Here is a 21,453-nt window from a genome sequence, read left to right as displayed (position 1 = left end):
GATTGTAATATACTGCAGTTTTGAGAATGTGCAAAAATGGAGATACATGAAGACTTCTTGGACATCCTTCCACCGGTGCAAGAACATTATTTGTACAGATATGTAATTTTCAGTTACTGATTCAGACTTTTTCCTCTCTGCCATGTACAGTCTGAAGACATCTGAGTTCAACTGATGTCTACGTGTTGATAGAAAAGATCCAGAGGTGTTTACAGCTCATATAGCCGAGCATGTTTAGAAGAGTTTCATTCTGGGTGTCTAGTTGAGGAAAACTGTTCCAGGTCTCTGATTGCTTCTGATGCCCTCCCTGAACTTTCCTCATTTCATGTACCCTTTTTGAGACGAAGGAAGCAGAACTGCACAAGATCAGGGTGAACATTAGGTTTATACAGCCATATAAGGCTATTCTCTGTTGTTTATTATTGTCCTAACCATTATTTGCATTCAGTTTGTTTGTTTGTTTTTTCTCTAAATGCTTCCGAGCACTTTAACCCCACTAAGAGACAGAGGGCTGGAGCCTTGTGTTACTAACAGGCACAGCATGAGGAAAAGGAGCCGTGGAGGATTGCAACAGAGCTTTTGCACCAGCACCTCCGCCAGCAGGTAACGTCATTGGCAGGATATCATTTATCAAAGGTCAATAAAGCATTTCCCAGGTTTCACTCTGATGTTGGGTGTTTAGGACCCATTTGGCTCAAAGGAAGCAGCATTTGCAGGGTTTTTTTTCTTTCTACTCCTTTCCATCTTCCCCTGCATTAACGTTTCTTTCACATCTGCAGAGGCTGTGTGGCCAGTGAGGACAGTGAGCGGGGACTGTGTGGTTTGTGTCCCCTACCCAGTAGGGAGTTGAAGGCACAGTAAATCCCTTAGTTCCTATTCCCTTTGGCTTGTCTGCAGCTCTTCACAGCAACACTTCACTTCCCAGGGACACTCTCATTCTGCCTGTGGATTGCTCATAAAATGCTCATTCTCAGCAGGAAAATATTATAAATAGCTCTGTGTGGGCAGCAGAGGGAGGGAGCACCTAGGCCTTGTTTCTTCACCTCTTTCAGAAGCTTTCATCCTTGACAGGACTAAACTTTTCAATGCAGTGAGAAGGAAAGACTAATATGATCTTTAACTCCCCATGATCACAGCACCACGAAGATGTGGGAGCAAAATGAAGCTGAAATGCAGGTATTGTTTGTAAGTTTCCATTCAGATTTCTACCTTGATATTTGCTTCTTCCTGTTGCTCCTTGCTCATTTTTCCACAGGTCATAGATTTTACGGCTGGAAGGGACCAGTGAGGTCACTTGGTCTTTATTCTACAATTCAAGAATAAAGCAGACCAACCAAAGAAAGGTTAGAGGTGTGCCTCAAGAATGAAGCATGACCTGGAAAACTTAAAGGAGCTTGGACTGTGTAGCTTAGAGAACAAAAGAGCAAAGATAACTGTCTTTTAGTATGTAAAGCAGAGCCATGGAGAAGACAATAAATTCTTCTTTGTGACCTCTGTGGGCACTGCCAGGAAGGATGGGTTTAGCCTGCAGGGAAGGAGAGTCACCGTGAGAGAGGGGTGAAGGCAGTGAAACACTGGATTAGATTGCCTAGGGAGAGGGCCAGTTTGCCATCACTGGCACTTTTAAAACCAGACTGAGCAGGTGTCTGTCAGGAATGGCATGGCATAGGCAGATCCTGCCTTCGGACAGGCAATGGACTAGTGAACTGTCCTTCTGTGGCTCATTGACGATTTCTGGCGGTTCATCAGAAATGGGAGAGTGGTCTCCTGAGGGCCCTTTCGGGCATATTTCCTATCAATTCTATGATGACCCAGGTGATCACATTTTACTAGCATTAAATCAGGGAGCTCACTTTGAAATGAAATTTCCTCCAGTTGCGCTTTGAAGACTTCACAGAATCACAGAATCACAGAATGGTTTAGGTTGGAAGGGACCTCTGGAGATCATCTAGTCCAACCTCTAGAGCACATTGCCCAGGATTGCGTCCAGACGGGTTTTGAATATCTCCAGCGAAGGAGACTCCACTACCTCGCTGGGCAACCTGTTCCAATGCTCTGTCACCCTCACAGTCAAGAAGTTTTTTCTCAGGTTCAGGTGGAACTTCCTGTGGTTCAGTTTCTGCCCATTGCCTCTTGTCCCGTTGCTGGGCACCACGGAGAAGAGGCTGGCCTCATCCTCCCTGACACTCCCCCTTCAGATACTTGTACACGTTGATGAGATCCCCTCTCAGTCTTCTCTTCTCCAGGCTCTACAGGCCCAGCTCTTGCAGTCTTTCTTCATAGGAGAGGTGCTCCAGCCCTCTAATCATCTTGGTAGCCCTCCACTGGACTCTCTCCAGGAGTGCCATGTCTCTCTTGTGCTGGGGAGCCCAGAACTGGACACAGTACTCCAGGGGAGGCCTCCCCAGGGCTGAGGAGAGGGGCAGGATCACCTCCCTCCACCTGCCCGCGACACTCTGCCTAATGCACCCCAGGAGACCATTGGCCTTCTTGGCCACAAGGGCACACTGCTGCCTCATGTTTAACTTGTTGTCCACCAGCACTCCCAGGTCCTTCTCTTTAGAGCTGCTTTCCAGCGGGTCAACCCCCAGTCTGTACTGCTGCAGGGGATTATTTCAGGCAGAAGAGAATCCGTAGTTTCTAAGGTTGGTTGTTCCCACTGGATAATGTTAAATTACTGCTAAAAAGTGCTCCTAGCTTTAATTTAGCTGCCAAACCCTTTCGCTTTCAAGAGATAAAACTTCTTCTGCCTTCTCTGCCATATCAAAGGGCGTTCTGTTTTCAGAAATCTCTTTCTCTTGAAGGTACTGGTAGGCAGTAATCAACTTGCTTCCTAACCACAATGGCAAATCGATTATATTTTAATTCAGTTTTACCAGCTTAGCATAAAATCAGAACTTAATGCCTGGTATGACTTTTTCAGATTTATGCTGCTATGACTTGTTATGCTTTATTGCTGTTTAAAAGATGTTTGGATTAGAAATCTTGTGTACCTGCCAGGTACTCACAAAATTTTCCATGGATAAAATAAACATGCAGAATTTATGGTGTCTCAGTTTGTATTTACGAAAACAATATATTTCTCCTTTCAGCTGTTTCTCCAAGAATCTGCTCTAAACCATGGGCAATCAACATAGAGACTTGGAGGACATTCCCTGGCTGCGTTTAGCTGGGTGAGAAGTGTGTGATCAACAGCTCTCAGAGCTTCAGTTTCTCAGTCATTCGAGGCTCCTTGAAGCCAAGGTATCAAAGTGTATGTCATGTGGGAAGAGGGAGGAGAGGACGGACGACAACTGGCATGAAACTATATCTCATTCCGCAGTGGGACTGGGAAGCCATCCGGACACAATCTAAAAAATTGACAGCACTTCTAAATTCAGTGTTTAAAGAGAACTTCTTATTTCTGGAGTGAAAAACCGTGTCAGTGATGCAAGAGTCTCCTGACTCTGTTAAGTGAAATGCGAAATTCGCAGGGGAAATTAACATTAAATATCTTTGCTTCACCTAGTATATTTGATTACTTGGTATTAATCTGTGGGACAATTACAAACTTTTCTCCCTCTTCCTAAAATAATAATGTTGATAATAACAGTAATATTGCATATTGACATTTACAATAGTAATAGGTAAATGAAGAAATCAGGCTCCTGGGCTATATGGTATTTATTCTTGTCATAGCAGAGTACAATGATTATATCTTTTTGCACTATGTTTCTGTACCATTATGCTTTCAAGTACATAATGATTTGTACTGCAGCACTTTGAAATTGCCAGTGCATGTAACATAAATCTATTTGCTTAGATTTTGCTGATTTATGATTTTGGGTTGTTTCTAGGTTACATATTTTTCTTTGGTTCACTGATTACAGGTTTATCTTGCCTTTTTGTGCTCTAGTTCGTCATGTTGTGTTGCAGTAGGACCAACTCCTCTCAGCTGACATTCATCCTGATGGGCATCCCGGGGCTGGAGGCTGCCCACGTCTGGCTCTCCATCCCTTTCACTTGCATTTACATTGCGGCACTGGCAGGGAGCTGCACAATCCTCTTTGTCATCAGGACTGATCCGAGCCTCCACGAGCCCATGTACCAATTCCTCTCCATGCTGGCCACCACAGACTTGGGGTTGTCTCTGTCTACAATGCCAACCGTGATGGGCATTTGCTGGTTTAATGCCAGAGAAATTGGTTTTGCTGCTTGTTTTGCTCAATTCTTTTTTATTCGTTCATTCTCTTTCATGGAGTCCTCGGTGCTTCTGGCCATGGCCTTTGATCGCTATGTGGCCATCTGCTACCCACTGAGATGCTCCTCCAGCCTCACCGGCACCAGGCTAGCCAAGATCGGGCTGGCTGCCCTGTGCAGATGTCTCTTAGGAGTGCTCCCGTCACTCTTCCTGCTGAGAAGGTTGCCCTTCTGCCGGTCCCATGTGCTCTCCCACTCCTACTGCCTGCACCAGGACTTGATCAAGCTGGTATGTGCAGACATCACGTTCAGCAGTCTGTATAGTTTAGCAGTGGTCATTCTTGTGGTAGTATTAGATCCATTGCTCATTGTTTTGTCATATATTATGATTTGTAAGACAGTCATGAGCATTGCATCCCCAAGTGAGCGTCTCCAGCTTTTAAACAACTGCTTGTCCCATGTCCTGGCAGTCCTAGTACTGTACATCCCCATGGTTGGCTTGTCCATGGTGCACCGTTTTGGCAAACGTGCTTCCCCTCTCGTTCACACCCTCATGGCCACCATCCACCTGCTGGTCCCCCCTGTGCTGAACCCCATCATCTACAGCATTAAAATGAAACAGATCCACAGGGGCGTCCTCAGGCTCCTCCTGCCAAGGAGCGTGTTCTCCTCGTGGCATCATGGGACTTGAGAGATGTCCTTGACAGAGGTCACTGCTCTGGGAGGCATCAACTTAATATAATGATCCAGATTTCAGTTCATCATTTGGAAAATGCATTTGCTTTCCCTCATACAGGGCACACACTCAATGCAGTTATTAACTGTTATTCCCATACATGCATTAATAATTATTCATCAGAAATCCCAGTGCATGAAGTGAGTCAGACCTGTGACTGAGTCGCTCCCTTTGCTTGTGATGAGCAGTGTCCATCCCAGGTCCATCCCTGTGACAGCCACGGGCTTTTGCAGATTCAAAGATTGTAAGCAACCATTAGAGCATTTTATAGCCCATAATTTCCTGTAGTTAATCCTGTCCTGTGACTCCTTTAAATGCTTTTCATTCTAAGTACCTGAATAATGCTAACTGTTCCATTTAAAGACTGTACAACCAGTCATAAGCCAATATTAGCGTTAGTGCAATAGTCATGCATGAGTACTTGGTATTTGTCTTATTTGTTTACTGCATTAGAAATTTGATTTTTCCGGATGATTTTGATAATAGGCTTTACACGAAAATTGAAATTTAAGTCATTGTACATCTTAACAAATTCTCTACCCACTCCACTTTCCAGCTCATTCTGCTCGTGAAATTCATATTTTGTAATATATCCTCTAGTTTGCCAGATGTCACTCAGTGTGTGGCTCCTTTTCATGACGACCCGTGGTGTTTCATGTTCTTGTTCTCCTCTCATTTCTTTCTCCTGTCCTGTCCTTTGATTCAAAGCTCTCAGTAGCAGGGATGGTGTTTTCATTCTACACCTTAAATATCATATTAAATTCTCTGACCAGTACTTCAACCTATGGCGAAAGTACAAATAATAATGCCACTAATAATAATTGCTTCTGTTCCGGGGCAGAGACGATTTTCCAAAAAAAAAGTGCTAAATGACAAAGAAAAAAATCAAACTTTCAATCATAGAGTTTTCAGATATATAGATATCAGTATTGGACTTCTGTGCCACTTTGATGGTGTGCCTCTAATTTTTTATATATGGATCAGTCATGTGGCTATCCATAGATAAGGAATTAAAGGATTATTTAATGGCTGTGATTCAAAGATAGGGCTGTTAGTTGGGAAAATCCAGTTCTTAATTCTTTAGCCAGGTGAGAAGCCTGCGAAGAGAGGCGAGTGCTAGCAAGCAAAGGAACCGGATACACCAAGAGGAAAGGTTTCTATTTATACAAATTGACGTGTCCTGAATTAATGGCATAGACTTCGGGTTAAAAAAAAGCTTGTAGTGGGCTTGGGCTGGTTGGTAGAAATCTCTTTGGAGAGACAAGTGATGGGAAAAACAGGAAGGAAAAAGTTGAGGAGCACGAAAAATAAGTGAAGACAACATTGAGAATATTGTGGAGCATACTGACAGTAGTCATTGAGGGCCAGCCGTTATGTGTACTTTCTGAGTACGTTTCAGAGAAATTGATTCAATGCCTTTTTTCTCAGAGTTAGTTTGTTCATTCACTCTCCTTCATGGAGTCCTCGGTGCTTCTGGCGGTGGTGGTCCCAGGAAGGAAAGACAGACAAAAGATGTGGAAGGAGAAGGGATATTGTTCAAAAAACAGCAACCTGATAGAATATTTTGTTCTTTTGTTTGTTTCACAGCAGGGATTCAAGTGCTTCTTCCATTGATAAGTGTATTTCTGGTAATACATTGCATGCCAAAATGATCTGTACTTATGGGCTTCTGTTTGCATAAATAAAAATAAGAAGGAAGGGCTTGTAAAACTGTTGAATCACTCAGTAAAGAGTCTATATTTATATGCTATCATATGATACATATGATTTATCATCATATACATTTCATAGCTGCGGAGGACACACTTTGTCGGTTGGGTGCAGCCAACTATAAAACACTGCTGATATCTCTAAGATTCAGTGCTGGTAGTCAGGGAACATTTCCTATCAATAATGCGTATCTGTGGAGATTCAAAAGACTGATTCTTCCAAGTTTAGGAGAACCCTGCACCCTGCACGGCTGCAGGGAATGCGGGCGAAGGCCGGGGTTTGCAGGGCACGTGGCACGGAGTTTTGCAGCCGGACAGTTGCCACGGGATGTCCTCCACCAGAGCCAGCCAATGGGCCCAGCCAGAAACGGAGGAAGCAGAATTAAATGCAGAAGCATTTTTGAGCAATTTTGCCTATTTCTGTTCCTTTAATCCAGAATTAGATAAGGTTTTTCTTTCTGACTCAGAGGACCGCAGCTTTTAAAGACGGCTGAGACTATGGGTCTGATGTCATCCATTACTTTGACTCTAAAGTTTCTCCCAAACGTTCTGAACTCCACATAAATAATTTCAGTGGTGTGGAGAGCTTTCAGAAAGAGTCGAGTACTGGGTGAAATGCTTTTAGAGACAGAGAGTTCACCACCCTCTGCAGTCACTTGTTCCAGTGGTTAATTATAGTCTCAGTTAAAGACTACACTTTGTTTTACCTTAAACCTGTTGTTCTTTTCTTCCAACACACAGTGTTAAGCTTTTCCTGCTGCATTAACCAGCCCCCTTTCTTTCAGAAATCCCTGACACATATGCAGACTTTAAATAATGATCAAGCTCATTGCTTTGAGCTAGGGGTGAAAGGACCTAATTTAAACCCCTGTGCAGTGCACGTGGCGGTTCCTCTTGGCCTGTTTGCAGCAATGGTTGGTCTCTAAATACAGGAGAAAGTAACTGTGCTAGTCTGCTGGGTCAGTCAGTGGGTGCTAATGCAGAGGATCCCATCTGAAGGAAGCGGGACGCGAAGTTGCTAGAGCCATTTAATGTGCAAGATAGATTAAATGCTAGATTCTCCAAGGAATATCAAGCTGAATCCTCCAGCAGTTTTTTAGGCTCAAGTATCTTTTGAAGGGAAGCCCCATGATGCTGCAGTTTCTAAACCTGTTTCTGTCTTTCACTGAAATCTTTAATGAAGTTTTGGTTGAATGACGCTCATGCTAAATTTTTTTGGCTCTGCTCAAAGTTTTCGTTCATTTCAAAGAAAAATAAATGTTTTGAGGAGCCACCTTGCGCTTTCCTGAGAAACATAAATAATGCTTCATGTTCCAACAGCAGTAATAATAATTATAAAAAGCTCACACATATGTGGATAAAAAGTATAACTCCCATGTTCTTAAAAGGTAAAATGTTCATGAGCTAGATTATTTCAGATATGAGGTTTATGGTATTAACCACAAAACTGCACTGAAAGCTTGTGAGTTCAGAGGTAAGGAATTTATAACTGTATTTTTCACTAGAATGTGCATTTTTTCCTTCAGTTTTTGAACCACAATCAGTTTTCCACCTTAACCGAATAAAATGTCTTCCAAAACTGACAGTTTCCATCTATGCATGTTCACCCTGGCAGGTGAACCTCCCATGGTTGGAAGCTGCCCACAGCTGGCTCTCCCATCGCTGCACCTCTCGACCCTGGCAAACGGCACGGTCCTATCTGTCATTGGGAGCGGGCCAACCCCCACGAGCCCATGTGCCACGACCTCTCTGCTGTCACTGTCACTGGTTTGGGGTTGTCTCTGTCTACAGTGCCAGCCGTTATGTGTACTTTCTGAGTAAGTTTCAGAGAAATTGATTCCATGCCTTTTTTCTCAGAGTTAGTTTGTTCATTCACTCTCCTTCATGGAGTCCTCGGTGCTTCTGGCAGTGGCCTTTGATCACTACCTGGCCATGTCCCAATAGGCAACATTAAAATGTCATCTTACAAGTAAACAGATACCAGGCCTTGCATGCAAAAAATTAACAAAATTAACTTGCTCCGTTTAATGCACAAAGGTTTGAAGCAGAATGACAACCTGTGTTTTAAACCATATTCCTGAGTTTGTGAAGCTCAAGCAGCTTGACTCTGTCCTAGAGCTCATGCCTGGTGCTGGCTCTGCCTTTGTGGACCTGGGCGGTTTGCTCTATTTCTCCATTCTGCCTCTCCCGTGGGGTTGGGGATTTGGAGCCACGTAAAGCACCTTCTGGCCACCGGGAAAAGCCTGGCTCATCCCTGTGTGTTGCTGTTCATTTTGGAGGGAATTGCAGGTTTAAGGCTGCCTTGATTTTTTTGTGCAATCCCTAAATCCGTGATTAAATTTCATTGCTCCTGTGTCTGATCCATGGGAAAAGCCAAAGAAGTAGCAGGCTGACAGAAGCTCACCAGAGAGTTCACTCGCTCACTCAGCCAGGCGTAAATAGCAGATTTGTGTTTTTCCTTTCCTCGAGGAAAAACTCCCTGGTGGCTTTGAAACCCTGATGGGATTCTGAGGATCTCCCATTTTCCCAGCCTGGACTCTTTCATACAAACCGGAGGTGGAGACTCCTGTTCCTCGTTGGGCCGTGAGCGCAGCAGACGAGGTCAGAGCACTGGTCTTCTGCAGTGTGGGGTGCTCCAGCTCACACGACGTTGCAGAGCTCCACTCGAGAGGGAGAGATGCCTGACTGCTATACCTTGCTCACTTGTTAAAATCGCACTGAAATGGCAGGACAACACCTTGAATGAAGTAAAGATTTTTCATGATGTTTTATTGCAACACTATTCAGACAAGCAAAATTATAAGATGCAAAGCACTACTGCCTGCTGGAAATGCTTTTAGTGTCCCATGTGCCCCGATTGCAACCCCCAGGTCTTATGATTCAGCCATAATGCCCTTCTCCTACCCATTTTTGGGAATAGTTATAACTCGTTATGTTAGGGTTTTTTTTAGCCATTTTAGAAAACACATGCACCAAGAAGAGCCTTTAGGCTGATTGCCTGTATTTTTCAGCACAGAATTTTAAAGCAGAATGAGGTCCCTGCATCTCAGGATGCAGCTGAAAACTGATTTCAAACCTCATCTTCTTAAGGTGCTGTTTACACTTCTGCTCAGTTCACCATTCCTATTTTACAGAGGGCCATGTATCCTAAGCTGGAAGGAATCTGTGAAACGAAAGACACACACACACCCTCGCTCCCTAGCAGCTGTACCAGGCAAACTGCAGAACATCCAAGGGCAGAGTTAGCAGAGGTAGCATTCGCTGTAGCTATACAAATATAATTATAAATATCTAGCAACTGTGACTATGTAGCTACAGATATGCTAGACAAAAATGGCTTGTGGCAAGAGGTGCTATCTTTTAATAAATGAACTTAGTCAGATAAACCATAAAACAGCTTTTGAACTCACAAGCTGAGAGGTAGCAATCTTCAAAGCTAAATATAGCTCGAGAAGAACAGCCCTGAGATTTATGGCACATCTCACATCTCAATTTAATTCATCCTTTCAGCATCCAGTGGAATTATGAATTTACACTCTCAGGCTTGTTTTCATGGTGTTTTTGTCAGTTGCCTTGAAGATCAGCCCAGAGAGGTCAGAGGTGGAGTGAATTCTCCTGTGCTCCACCACATCTGCATGGGTTCGCTCAGGACCATAGGACTGTTTAGTCCTACCTTACTCATTTCCTTGAGAGCGCTTGGAAAGGGCTCAAATGATAACCCAGTTTCAAAGCCAGGGAAGCCACAAACCAGTCTGTAGCTCGGCGTGACCAGATTAGGGCAGGTAGGGCTGGCTGGAGGGGCTCCTCCTGGAGACACAGGACACCAACCTGTGTTTGGGCAGACGAGTGCCCATCCCTGGGAGCTGGTGGCAGCAGCTGGGCTGTTTGTCCATGCACTGCAGCCAGCACACCCATGTGACTGGCTCGGGAGGATGTAGCTGCCCTGCGGTCCCCAGCCACGTCCCAGGGTCTGGCCAATGAGCCCTCCTAGGGTGCCACACCGCACCATCCCCACCGCGGCTGGCATCGGTACCCTGGCTGTGCTCCCTGTGGGTCCCATGCAGTAAGGCTTTCTCTGTTCACCTTTGGCGGTGTGAGGAGCCTGTGGTGGAGACCAGCACTGGGCTCATAGCTTTGGGGGACTGGTGCACATTGCCAGTGCATGGGGATACTATATCTTTAATAATAATTATTCCAAAGCCAGGAGCAGTAGGAAAGATCTTCAGTGCAGCAGCTACCTAAACCAGAAACCTCCCACGCTCTGAGCCTAGCTCCAAGCGAGCGGCACAGGCAGCAGGACACGATCACACAGCCCTTTGGTGTCCGCACCTCCTGCGTGGCCTGGCTCCCTCTCCACCCTGGGTTCATCGGCTTTTCAGGCACTGGCACGGTCATGGTGTCGTGCACAGAAGCACTGCAGGGGACCTTCCTGCCTCCCAGTCACTGGGACAACAGCTAGAGCTGGGGCGTTTCCATTTATGTCAAATGCAAAGCGGTTACTTGCTGAAAGAGCAGTTGCAGAAACATTCTCCCCCTGAACAGCTCCTGCCTGGTCTCCTCTCCTCAGTCCAACGCGCACAGAAGAGGAGCATGCCCACCTGTCCTCACTCTGCCCTGAATATAGTGAAGGAAGGCAGGGATGGTCAGGGGCTGGGGAAGTCTCCTGTGCTACAAGATGCAACCACTACCGCTAGGATCACCTGTAGCAGGAAGTTCTCCACACATTGTCCTCTCAGTGCAGGCTCAAACAGACAAGCAGACATTGGAGATGACTGTGGTCAGACTGGTGCTGCACACAGTGCAGAGCTGTTAGCACACCATGGCACGGGCAAGTGTCAAACCAGCGGAGCAAGAGGTGAAGAGAGGTGATAAGGACAATCGCTCCTGTGGAACACCCTCCACGTCCTTCCCAGGTCACCCAGAGGAGCTCCCAGGGCCATGCTGGGGTTCCTCTAGCAGAGGAGCTGCGGGGACCAGCACTCTCTTGGCTGATGTGGATCCAGCCTCCTGCACAGGACACCTGCCCTGAGTGTTGCCCAGAAAAGTCACCAGCATCTCTTCCAGCTAAGCTTATTCCCCTTGTCCTGCTCGCTTCTCTCCCGGACATGCACAGTGGTGACAGTCCTCCTGGATGGGGGCACAACCCCATAATCCCAGGCTGGTTTCAACTGAATTGAATTGAAACCCAGGTGGGTTTAAATCTCAGCCCCCAGGAAAGCAGCCCCGACACTCAGGGCTGTTACCTGCACACCCAGGAATCTGGGAGGGGACCTTGGCTTTTATGAGGAAGACATGTGAGCGTATAATCATGTACATTATTCTGTTGAAATGAGACCAGGAGCTGGCTGGCCTTGCTGCAGGGCTCTGGTTCAGCTGGAACATGTTTGTACACCTACCTGACAGTCTTTGTCTTAGATTCATCCATTTCTGCCTTTTGCAGTCAGTGAGATTAAAAAAAAAGGAAAAAAAATTAAACATAGAACTTTAAACAGGGTGAAATCATTCTAAATTGAAATAATACACAGGAGTTTTTCACTGCTTATGCTCTATTAAAGGTGATTTGCTGTTTAAAGCAATAAATATTAGCTGAGATTCCCAGCAGACTAGGTCACTACAGGGACTGCAGGGCTTTATTATAAATCCTCTCTCAGGGGTGCATACACCTCCCATGCAAAATACATTTAAGGGATTTTTGGCATTATCTAGAGAGCATGGCAAGCAGAAGGCTTTGATTCTGTCGCACTGGCCACAGCAGAGGCTCTGTGATTCAGGTAAGAAAGCATCTTTGTCTAAACATCCGTCTCTCCAGTGTTTGCTTACAAATCAGTGTTCTGGTCCTTCAGATTCTTCACTTAGTTCTTAGTCATTGATGGGAAGCTAAACAAGATGTTGCTCTTGAAACTTTTTCCAGTTTCTCTATGACTTACAGTGTTTGCACCATACTCTGGTCATCTGAGCGTGGTGGAACCTGAGGTGGCATATATAGCCTGTCCTCCTTTTTTAGGATTTAGCACCTGATATTTTTCAGTGAAACTGGTGTGAATCTGCAGAAATTCTATTCAAGGCAATGGCCTTATTTCAATTTCACTGTAATGTACTGATCTCATCTCAGGTATTACTACAGAAAGTAGTTTTACCACTTTGCTGCCATTCAGCTACTATGGGGCGGGAGGGAGGAAATACCAGAAGAACCGGAAGAAGGCAGAAAAAAAAACTTTTTAATTGGAAAAAAAAAAAAAAGAGGTCCAGAAACTACAGAGAGGGAAGAGTCCTCTAGGCCACATGCAAACTTTCAGTAAGCGGAGTATCTGAACTGTAATAGCAGCCAGCACCGTTGCTCCAAGAAAGCAGAAGAGCGGAGCCGGTGCAGACAGAGCCCATGGTAGCAAACAATCTAGTGCGAGGGCTAAGTGCTGGCCATCACAGCCGATAAATTTTTAGGCCTGTCCGTGGCACGGTCTTGGCCTGGACCAGCAAACTGCTGCAGGCAGCCCCCAGGTGGAGCTGGGCTGAGCCCGCACCAGGGCGGACCCGCATTTGGCGCTGGTTACCTTCTTCTGGGGTCTTGTACAATTTAACGGTGTGGTCGAGGCTGGGCTGTGCCAGTCAGCCCAGGGCTAGACCGTAGGCCCTCATACTGCTTATTTTGATTATATAGCTTGTCATACATTAGCTAAATAACCTCCCAGCTTCTAGCAATCTGTGGTTTAGGAACTTCCCGAGATATCCATATTCCTAAGTTTAAATTTTTGGCTAAAGTTTAGTCGCAGTCCATGGAAAACTATGCATAAACAAATGATCAAATAGTACTCTTAGGTAAATAAAGGAGAAGCAGAAACTTTTATGGACTTGTCAAATACAAGTCATATTAAACAGATCATTTCCCTTCTATGGAAAGGTAACAAAGTTGTACATAGGGGGAAAAGAAACCTGTCTTAATACTTGCTGTGAATTCTTGACAATATTTTCATAAACAAGTCAGAGAACATTACTAAGCTTGAACTGTTATAGGAAAGATTCAAAACCAGCTTCTTATGTACTGCACTACTGGAATGACAGATCAAGTGGGAGTCGGAAAGGAGCATCCTGGGTCTGATACTAGTGATACTCTGGAACAGAGTAAAGAAAATACTTATTAAACTGACAGCTTCTTTGAAAGCACGGAGAAAAGCAAAATTAGTGCCAGAGTAATTTTGACAAATTGGAGAACGATCTGAAAAAAAATAAATAGAATGAAATTTACGTTCAGACTGCGAAACAACCAGGTGAACAGCAGGAAAGACTGGTGAGATGACGATGACATGTATAAACTGAGCATAAGTCACCAGCATGTTGTTACAGAGAAGAAGGTGGACATCACTGGGGAGTGCACCCATAGCAATATTACCTTGTGATATTTGCAATTATTCTTTTACTCTGTCCAGGTTTGGTAAAGTCTCACCTGGGGTTTATCACTGCTATGGAAGATATAATCTCATCACTGGTTTAGAAGGAAGATTGATCTGGCCTCCTGAGCCTTTTCATTTTTGCCTCTTCGTGGATTCCAAGTTACAGCTGAACCCAAAGCATCCAGAGTTCAATTTCACTTTTGGTGAAAACTGTACAATTAGACGAAAAACACAGAAGCTCACTGTATTCATCTTGTGAGTACTACCATAAATGCCAGGTGTTTTATGAATGCTCACCTATGTATCTATCTCTATGGAAAGGGTGGGTATCGTGCCTTCAACAGAAAAGCATTCAAACTGACAGTAAATGAGACAATCGAACCTGGCAGGAAACTGCATTTTTAGTTCCATGGGAAATTCCAAAAAAGAAAAAAAAATCACTCTTGCTGTAGGAAAGAGGGACTCCAAACTGAACTGAGGGATATATCTCCAAAAGAAGATTGTTAGCTGTGACTCAGGGTGATCTCAGCTCCTGAAGAAGAGGCTGTAAGTGGGAATAAAAACTATTTGGAAGAACTGAGGCAACAGCATAAGCTGGAGCAGGGGACATTCCTATTAGATATAATGAAAAAGAAATCCACATGCAGGTGGTCAAACACTGGCAGGGGGGCTCAGAAACATTGTTTTATCTCTGGTTTGGAGATATTCGAAAATCAGCTGGATACAGGCCTGAGCAACCTGCAGTAACTTTGAGGTTGGCCTTGCTCTGAGGCGGCAGTTGGACCGGAAACCTCCAGAGGTCCCTTCTCGCCTAAATTACTCCATGATTCTCCATGTTACTCCATGATTCTATATGATAATGTTTTAATGAATTTAGGGCAATGGTTTTCAGCCTTTTCAGTCTATGGCTCCCTAAATATTTTTCCAGATCATCACTGAAATTAGAAATTTCAGATAATTAGATAGACTTCATAGTTATACTTGGTAACTTCTCTGTAGCCCTTGGACCACAAGGCTTCCATCACCGGTTGAAAAACTCTGGTTTAGGACTTCCTTTTCCCTGTCATTGACTGTTCCAGTGCTATTTTATCACGGGGACATTAACTTCAAAATTAATAGGAATACGCATGGATACTATATCTACAACCAACGATTCAGTTCTCACTTCTCCTGTCTTTCTTCTGACCGGGTTGCCTGGTCTGGAGCATATCCACGTGTGGATTTCTATCCCAATTTGTTCCATGTATCTCACAGCCTTTGTGGGAAACTGCATAATTCTCTTCATTATCAGAACAGAGCAGACACTCCATGAGCCCATGTACTATTTTCTCTCCATGCTGGCGCTCTCCGATCTGGGTCTTTCTTCCACCACCTTGCCAACAATGCTGAGTGTGTTCTGGTTCAATTACCGAGCCATCCACTTTGATGTGTGCCTCGTCCAGATGTACTTCATCCACACCTTCTCCATTGTCGAATCTGCCGTGCTCTTGGCCATGGCTTTTGACCGCTTTGTCGCCATCCGTGAGCCTCTGAGGTATGCATCCATCCTGACAAACTCAGTGGTCACCAAGATCGGTATGGGGCTGACCATCCGGGCAGTACTTTTGGTGTTCCCAGCTTCCTTTCTCCTGAAGAGGCTGCAATATCATGCAGTAAACATTCTTTCCTACTCTTTTTGTCTACACCAGGATATCATCAGGGTGGCCCTGTCAGACAGGAGAGTCAGTAGCATTTATGGCTTATTGGTTGTTCTTTCCTCAATGGCCCTGGACTCACTGTTACTTGTTCTGTCTTACATTATGATCCTTAAAACTGTCCTGAGTATCACATCCAAGGAGCAGCGTTCTAAGGCCTTGAACACCTGCATTTCCCATATCTGCGCTGTCCTAATTTTCTACATCCCCATGATTGGTCTGTCCATGATTCACAGGTTTGCAAAAAATGCTTCTCCCATTGCTCATATCCTCATGGCCAACATTTACTTGCTGGTCCCACCACTGATGAACCCCATTGTGTACAGTGTGAAAACCAAACAGATACGTAGGCAGATCATCAGAAAGCTGCACAAGAAGCCAGATGTGACTACATAGCCGTGGTGTCAGCTGTATTGGCACTGAAGGGTCTGACTGTGACCACACAGGTTGTGGTGAACTCACAACAGCTCAAAAAGGAGGTGAGAATTAGGTTAAATGTTTAAAGGTAAGCTCATCACCTGGTGTTGACTTGAGTAACCCTGCTAAGGGTTTGAAAGGTGTGCCATTTTAATGATCAGATGTGACTTCTTGTATTGCACACAGTAAGATGTTATTAATTAAAAGAAATGCATGTGACCCTGAATGATCTAGCTGCATAAATATTTTAAGCAAATGTTACTTGTTGTATTGATTTTTCTTATGACAATGTGTAATGGAAAACCTTGTTCCGTCTGCTTTCCCTGAGAAATAAATAAATGAATAAATACGTCAATAAAGTTTAAAACATAAAGGACAGAGTACTGGATACATTGAGCTGGAAATAGTAGCAATTTGCAGCAGTTATTTGGAGAACACAGTAATCACAAAGCCAGAAAGGAATAAGCAATAAGAACAGTTATTCTCAGTAGGTAAAACAGAGTTAAAGATGAAATAGAGTAAAAGGAAACGTAGGCTATCAAGTAATAAGCATTTTTTAAGAACCAGGTCTGTGGTTCTGCAGGGGAGCTGGTGAGGGGATTCCTTGAGGTTGAATTCCCTCTGAATAAATCATCTCAAACTGACTGGATAGGCTGTGAGACACACTATTGGGATGGGCTGGCCGTAGTCCTACCCATGGTTTCACGAGCAAGAGCAAAAGCAAAAGTGTATGTATGTGCTACGAGTCCAGTGTTTCCAGGGCATGCCAAACCAGCTGTCCATGCACAGGATGGACTGTCAGCCCATAAACGGATAAAACTGGGGGTCTTCCTGCCTTATTAATTTATCCATTATTAATCCATGAATTTATTGTGTACTATTTCCATGTAAGCAAATGGACAAGATTTGGAGCATGGACAAATTAATACTGCTGCCTAGGACACCATGATTTTATACCCATCATAATATCTTATGAGCTAATGAAGTTTTTGCTCTGGATACCTTTCTGAGGAAAGGCTCTGCATCTACCATACTTCTGGTCTGTATTATGAGAATATTGAACCCATGTCCACAAGTCCTGGAAGGATGAGTTGATGCACAGCTTTATGGGATAGAGAAATTAATAAGGACAAGACATACATGGTCAAGGACCAATCCTTGAAGAGGATTAGTGGCCCAAACTTTATGCAGTAGCTCTTCAGTAGCGCCGGGACCAAAGCCACGGGCAGGCAGAAGGAAGTGAAGAAGGGCTCACCAAGAATAGAGCAGAGATGAGGAAAATGTGTTGTCCAGATCAGGAGTCTGGGGAAAAAGAAGCAGGGGCCCAGAGTTGTGAGGGAGAGGAAGAACAGGAGAAACAACTAAGCTGCTGCTTCTGGATCCCTTACTGCCTTGTGGAGCACCTTGAGTTTTACACCTTCAAGGGGAAGGAGGAACTCCTCTGGCTCTGGCTGCCTCGGTGAACTTTCCTTTATTTGGCCATGCTGAACACTGAAGGCAGACATGGATTAACACACAGGGGTCTCTGGGCAATTTATGAAGGTTCAACCTTCCAGACCAAAATGGTGTGCAGCCCCCTCCCTGCAGAGCATCTGAAATGTCTCTGTAACATCTGGACTGCCCAGGGAGGCTTGCCAGGGATAGTCCAGGGGTGAGCTTCCCACCTTCCTCTCCCAGCTGCTCCTGCTGCTTCTCCTGGGCCCTGTGACCTGTTGCTTCACTTTCCCCTTTCTGCCTGCCCCAGTCCCAGTCTTCAACACCTCCAGCAAACTGCAGAGCTGTCCCCGTTCCTCAGACACCCTCCACCACCTGCAGACACAGGGCTGGGCCAAATGACTCTCAGTAGCTTTCATACCTTCTCTTGCCCCTCTTGCACCCTTCCTGACACAAGACTTCCTATGGCTTTTCTGGATCTGGAAGTGGAAAGAGAATGGGATGAAAGCAAGAAGCAAGCATGACTGGCTGGGAGAAGAGGAGGCGGGAGGTCTTAAACATCTGCCCCTCCTGCCATGCTCTAATACTCTGATCTGATGACCCAGGTGGATGGGGGCTAAGATCCTGTCTTTGCCTCTCACAACGTCAAGTATCCCAGCTCCTTGCCCTGCCCTTATTTCTCCCCTTCCCTTAACTCCTCCGCATGGGGGGCCAGGGAATTTTCTCAGAGCTCTGCAAAGACTTTCAGCCTGGTCACTGGGGCAATGGCTCTCTCTTAAAAGGGTACTGGAGAGAAGAGCACAGAAAATACGTGGTTTGTCTCTGCCTCTTTCATGGAGTCATTTCTGATGACTTTGGCTAAATCACTGTAATTCTCTGCCCCAGCTCCCACCCCACATATTGCAGGAATTTGCACTGTTCTGTTTGCCCCCTCTGGTTGGACAATGTCTGGCCTCAGCAATACTGCAATCAAATTGGAAACCAACAGGGAGCACAAAATGAGACCTGCTGAGCAGAAAAGAAAATGTCCTTTCTGGCACAAGCCTGCACACAGTCAGGTGTGAGCAATCCCTTGTGCCAGGACAACATGTGTATAAGTTTCTGAAGGGAGGATGTAAAGAGCATGGGGCCAGACTGTCCTCAGTGGTGCCCACTGAGGATGAGAGGCCACGGACACAAACTGAAACACAGGAAGGTCTGGCTGAACATGAGGAAAAACTTCTTTGCTGTGAGGGTGACTGAGCCTTGGAAGTGGTTGCCCAGAGAGGCTGTGGAGTCTCCATCCTTGGAGATATTCCAAAAGGCACCTGGACAATGGTCCTGGGCAATGTGCTCTAGATGACTCTGATTGAGCAGGGGTGTTGGACTAAATGATCTCCAGAGGTCCCTTCCAACCTCTACCATTTTATGATTCTGTGAACATCGGGGTCTTCTATGTCCTTGGGTTCAGGGCTTAGTTTGGGACAGGTAATGGGCATGTCCTGCTGCAAAGCCACCATACTGGCTCTGGCAAAGGAGCAGTGGTGTTGGTGTGAGGTCATCATGCGAGTGGAAATGAGCTTCCAGCTCTTTTAAAACTCACATGCCAATCACCTGGAGCTGCAGATTTCAGACATGTCCTGTAGTTACAGTTTTAGTATCTTTTGAGATGGATGGAGAGAGAGTATTTGATAAATATGAGAAGCATAAAGCTTTAGCATCTGGCTTTTTCCTCAATCAGAAAGATTTACGGAATGCTTGTACCTTGACTGACAGTTTCAATTAGTCAGAGACTAATTTCTTAATTTTTTTTTCAGTTATTTCTTTAAAAACTCTTTCTTAAAGTCCCTCATTCTCTTGGTCATGAATTTTTCTGTTTTGTTTTGTGTCCTGTATGAATTTCCAACAGTTTCTATATTATTGTTTATGTTAATCCCGATCAACTTTACCTTTCTTCGAGTTTTTGTACTGTCTATGGCTGATTCACCTTCCTGCATAAATCATAGAAAGAAAAGCTTCTATGTCTGTGTCAGTCTGTCATTTTCCACATAAGCTCTTAATTTGCTGGTTGTTTTCTACCAAGTCTGACAGAGTAGGATTAATCATAGAGACCACAGGAACCTGTTGATTTCATGAAAAGAGTCAGGGGTCCAGAGAAGGGGGATCCTGCCCTTACTTATCATCAGGAATTACCTGGGATGCAGAGCAATGGAAAGACAGCCCTCATGGCTCCAGTTGCTCAGGAAACAACACCCCAACCCACATGGCCTTGACATGGCTCTTGGGAAGACACATGTTAGTGTCGTGAATAATTTACTCTATTTATTATTATTTAGATGTGTTTTTTTGTTTTTTGTTCCTGAAAAAGTCCTCATTTGGGGCCAGATTTCCAACTGTTAGCAAAAAGTCAATGGCATAAAGGGAGCAGTACTAATTTTTGGTAGTAGGAAGGGCCAGTAAAGTTGAAAGGATTGATAAGTTTGTCTAGCTTGCACTGAAGAGGTCAGAGAAACCTGACCAGTAATTCCCGCACTTAGTCCAAAACCAAGCGTTTTCCCCAGCTTACACTTGGGAGAAAGTTTACGATATTATCTGAAAACTTTGAGATACAAGATATAGAAATACACACCCAACAGGGAGCTGAACATGGTAGAGTCCTCATGGAAAATGTACATTTCATATACATACAGGTCAAACTCAAACCCATCAAAAAAGCTCTGATGGTAATGTGATAACATAAGTTTGCATCAGCCAAAATTCAGGTCCGTGGTTCCCTACTAATTCCTCATTTTTTTCTTAGTGATGTGATTTGCTTTGAGGAAACATCCAATGGGATATTTGATCAGTAATGATATCAAGCAGAGTTCAAAAGGAGGAGGAAACCACATTATTTCACATGCATACATCCTGCTTCTGCGGTGCTGGAAATGTCTATGTACTTTCCTCTTAAGGGAATGACATTCCTGTCAACTCAATTGCCCAGTTTTAAAGAATATTCGGGACACTTTTTCTCGAATTAGTTTGTTTTTCACTGTGTAGACAATGGGGTTTAGCATGGGTGGTAGGAGCAAATAGAGGTTTGCCAAGAGGATATGAACGTGGTGGGGGATGTTGTGGCCAAACCGATGATTGAAAAACGAGAAAAATGCTGGTGTGTAGAACATGAATATAACACAGGCATGAGAGCTGCAGGTGCCAACTGCTTTGAGCTGGGCATCCTTGGATGAAAGCCTGAAGACAGCCCTGAGGATGAGGACGTATGACACCCCAATGAGCACGATGTCCACTCCTGGTGACAGAAGGGTGGTGGCAAAGCCATACCAGATGTTAACAGAGATGTCGGCACAAGCCAGCCGGGCGATGCCCATGTGCTCGCAGTAGGTGTGTGGCATGACGTGTCCACAGTACGGCAGCCTCCGAAGGAGGAATATTGTTGGGAACATCATACAAAAGCTCCTGGCTACGGCAGCCAGCCCAATCTTTGCTATCACTGAGTGTGTGAACACTGTGGCGTATCGCAGTGGGTTGCAGATGGCAACGTACCGGTCAAATGCCATGGCCAGCAGGATGGTTGACTCTGCAATGAAGCTTAAGTGTGCAAAGAACATCTGGGTAAGGCAGGCGTGGAAAGATATCTCCTTGGAAAGGGACCAGAATATGCTCAGGGCTTTGGGCACCGTGGAGGAGGATAATACAAGATCTGCCACAGCTAACATGGCCAGGAAAAGGTACATTGGCTCATGGAGGCTTCGCTCCATCACAATGACAAATAAGAGGATGAAGTTACCAAAGACCGCAGCAATATACATTAGGCAGAATGGGACGGAAAGCCAGATGTGCAGGTCCTCTAGGCCTGGGATGCCGATCAGAAGGAAGGAAGAAGGCTGCAAGCTGGTGTGATTGACAGCTGCCATCAT

At 44.9% G+C, this 21,453-nt stretch overlaps 3 protein-coding genes across 3 annotated transcripts; 2 read left to right on the top strand and 1 right to left on the bottom strand.

Moving 5' to 3' along the window:
* Nucleotides 1-3,901: 3,901 nt before the first annotated feature.
* Nucleotides 3,902-4,909, top strand: LOC104149526 (olfactory receptor 51Q1). The gene has a single exon (XM_009683183.2). It carries the CDS (start codon nucleotides 3,902-3,904, stop codon nucleotides 4,868-4,870), a length of 969 nt encoding a protein of 322 aa, XP_009681478.2. The 3' UTR covers nucleotides 4,871-4,909.
* Nucleotides 4,910-11,299: 6,390 nt separating this feature from the next.
* Nucleotides 11,300-16,102, top strand: LOC104149527 (olfactory receptor 51G2-like). Its single transcript, XM_009683184.2, has 2 exons — nucleotides 11,300-11,319; nucleotides 15,160-16,102. Exons 1-2 carry the CDS (start codon nucleotides 11,300-11,302, stop codon nucleotides 16,100-16,102), a joined length of 963 nt encoding a protein of 320 aa, XP_009681479.2.
* Nucleotides 16,103-20,502: 4,400 nt separating this feature from the next.
* LOC104149528 (olfactory receptor 52B2-like) lies at nucleotides 20,503-21,453 on the bottom strand. Its single transcript, XM_009683185.2, has one exon. The coding sequence runs from the start codon at nucleotides 21,451-21,453 to the stop codon at nucleotides 20,503-20,505; it is 951 nt and encodes a 316-aa protein (XP_009681480.2).

Source organism: Struthio camelus, chromosome 1 (assembly GCF_040807025.1).
Source record: "Struthio camelus isolate bStrCam1 chromosome 1, bStrCam1.hap1, whole genome shotgun sequence".
NCBI classification, from domain to species: Eukaryota; Metazoa; Chordata; class Aves; order Struthioniformes; family Struthionidae; genus Struthio; species Struthio camelus.
The sequence above is the reverse complement of the archived record's forward strand: the minus strand, read 5'-3'. Positions and strand labels throughout refer to the sequence as shown.

Coding starts and splice junctions, on each gene's coding strand:
- LOC104149526 (XM_009683183.2), top strand. CDS start 3,902: ATGTTGTGTTGCAGTAGGACCAACTCCTCTCAGCTGACATTCATCCTG.
- LOC104149527 (XM_009683184.2), top strand. CDS start 11,300: ATGCAACCACTACCGCTAGG. Junction 11,320..15,159: donor ATGCAACCACTACCGCTAGG/ATCACCTGTAGC, acceptor TATATCTACAAC/CAACGATTCAGTTCTCACTT.
- LOC104149528 (XM_009683185.2), bottom strand. CDS start 21,453: ATGATGGCAGCTGTCAATCACACCAGCTTGCAGCCTTCTTCCTTCCTT.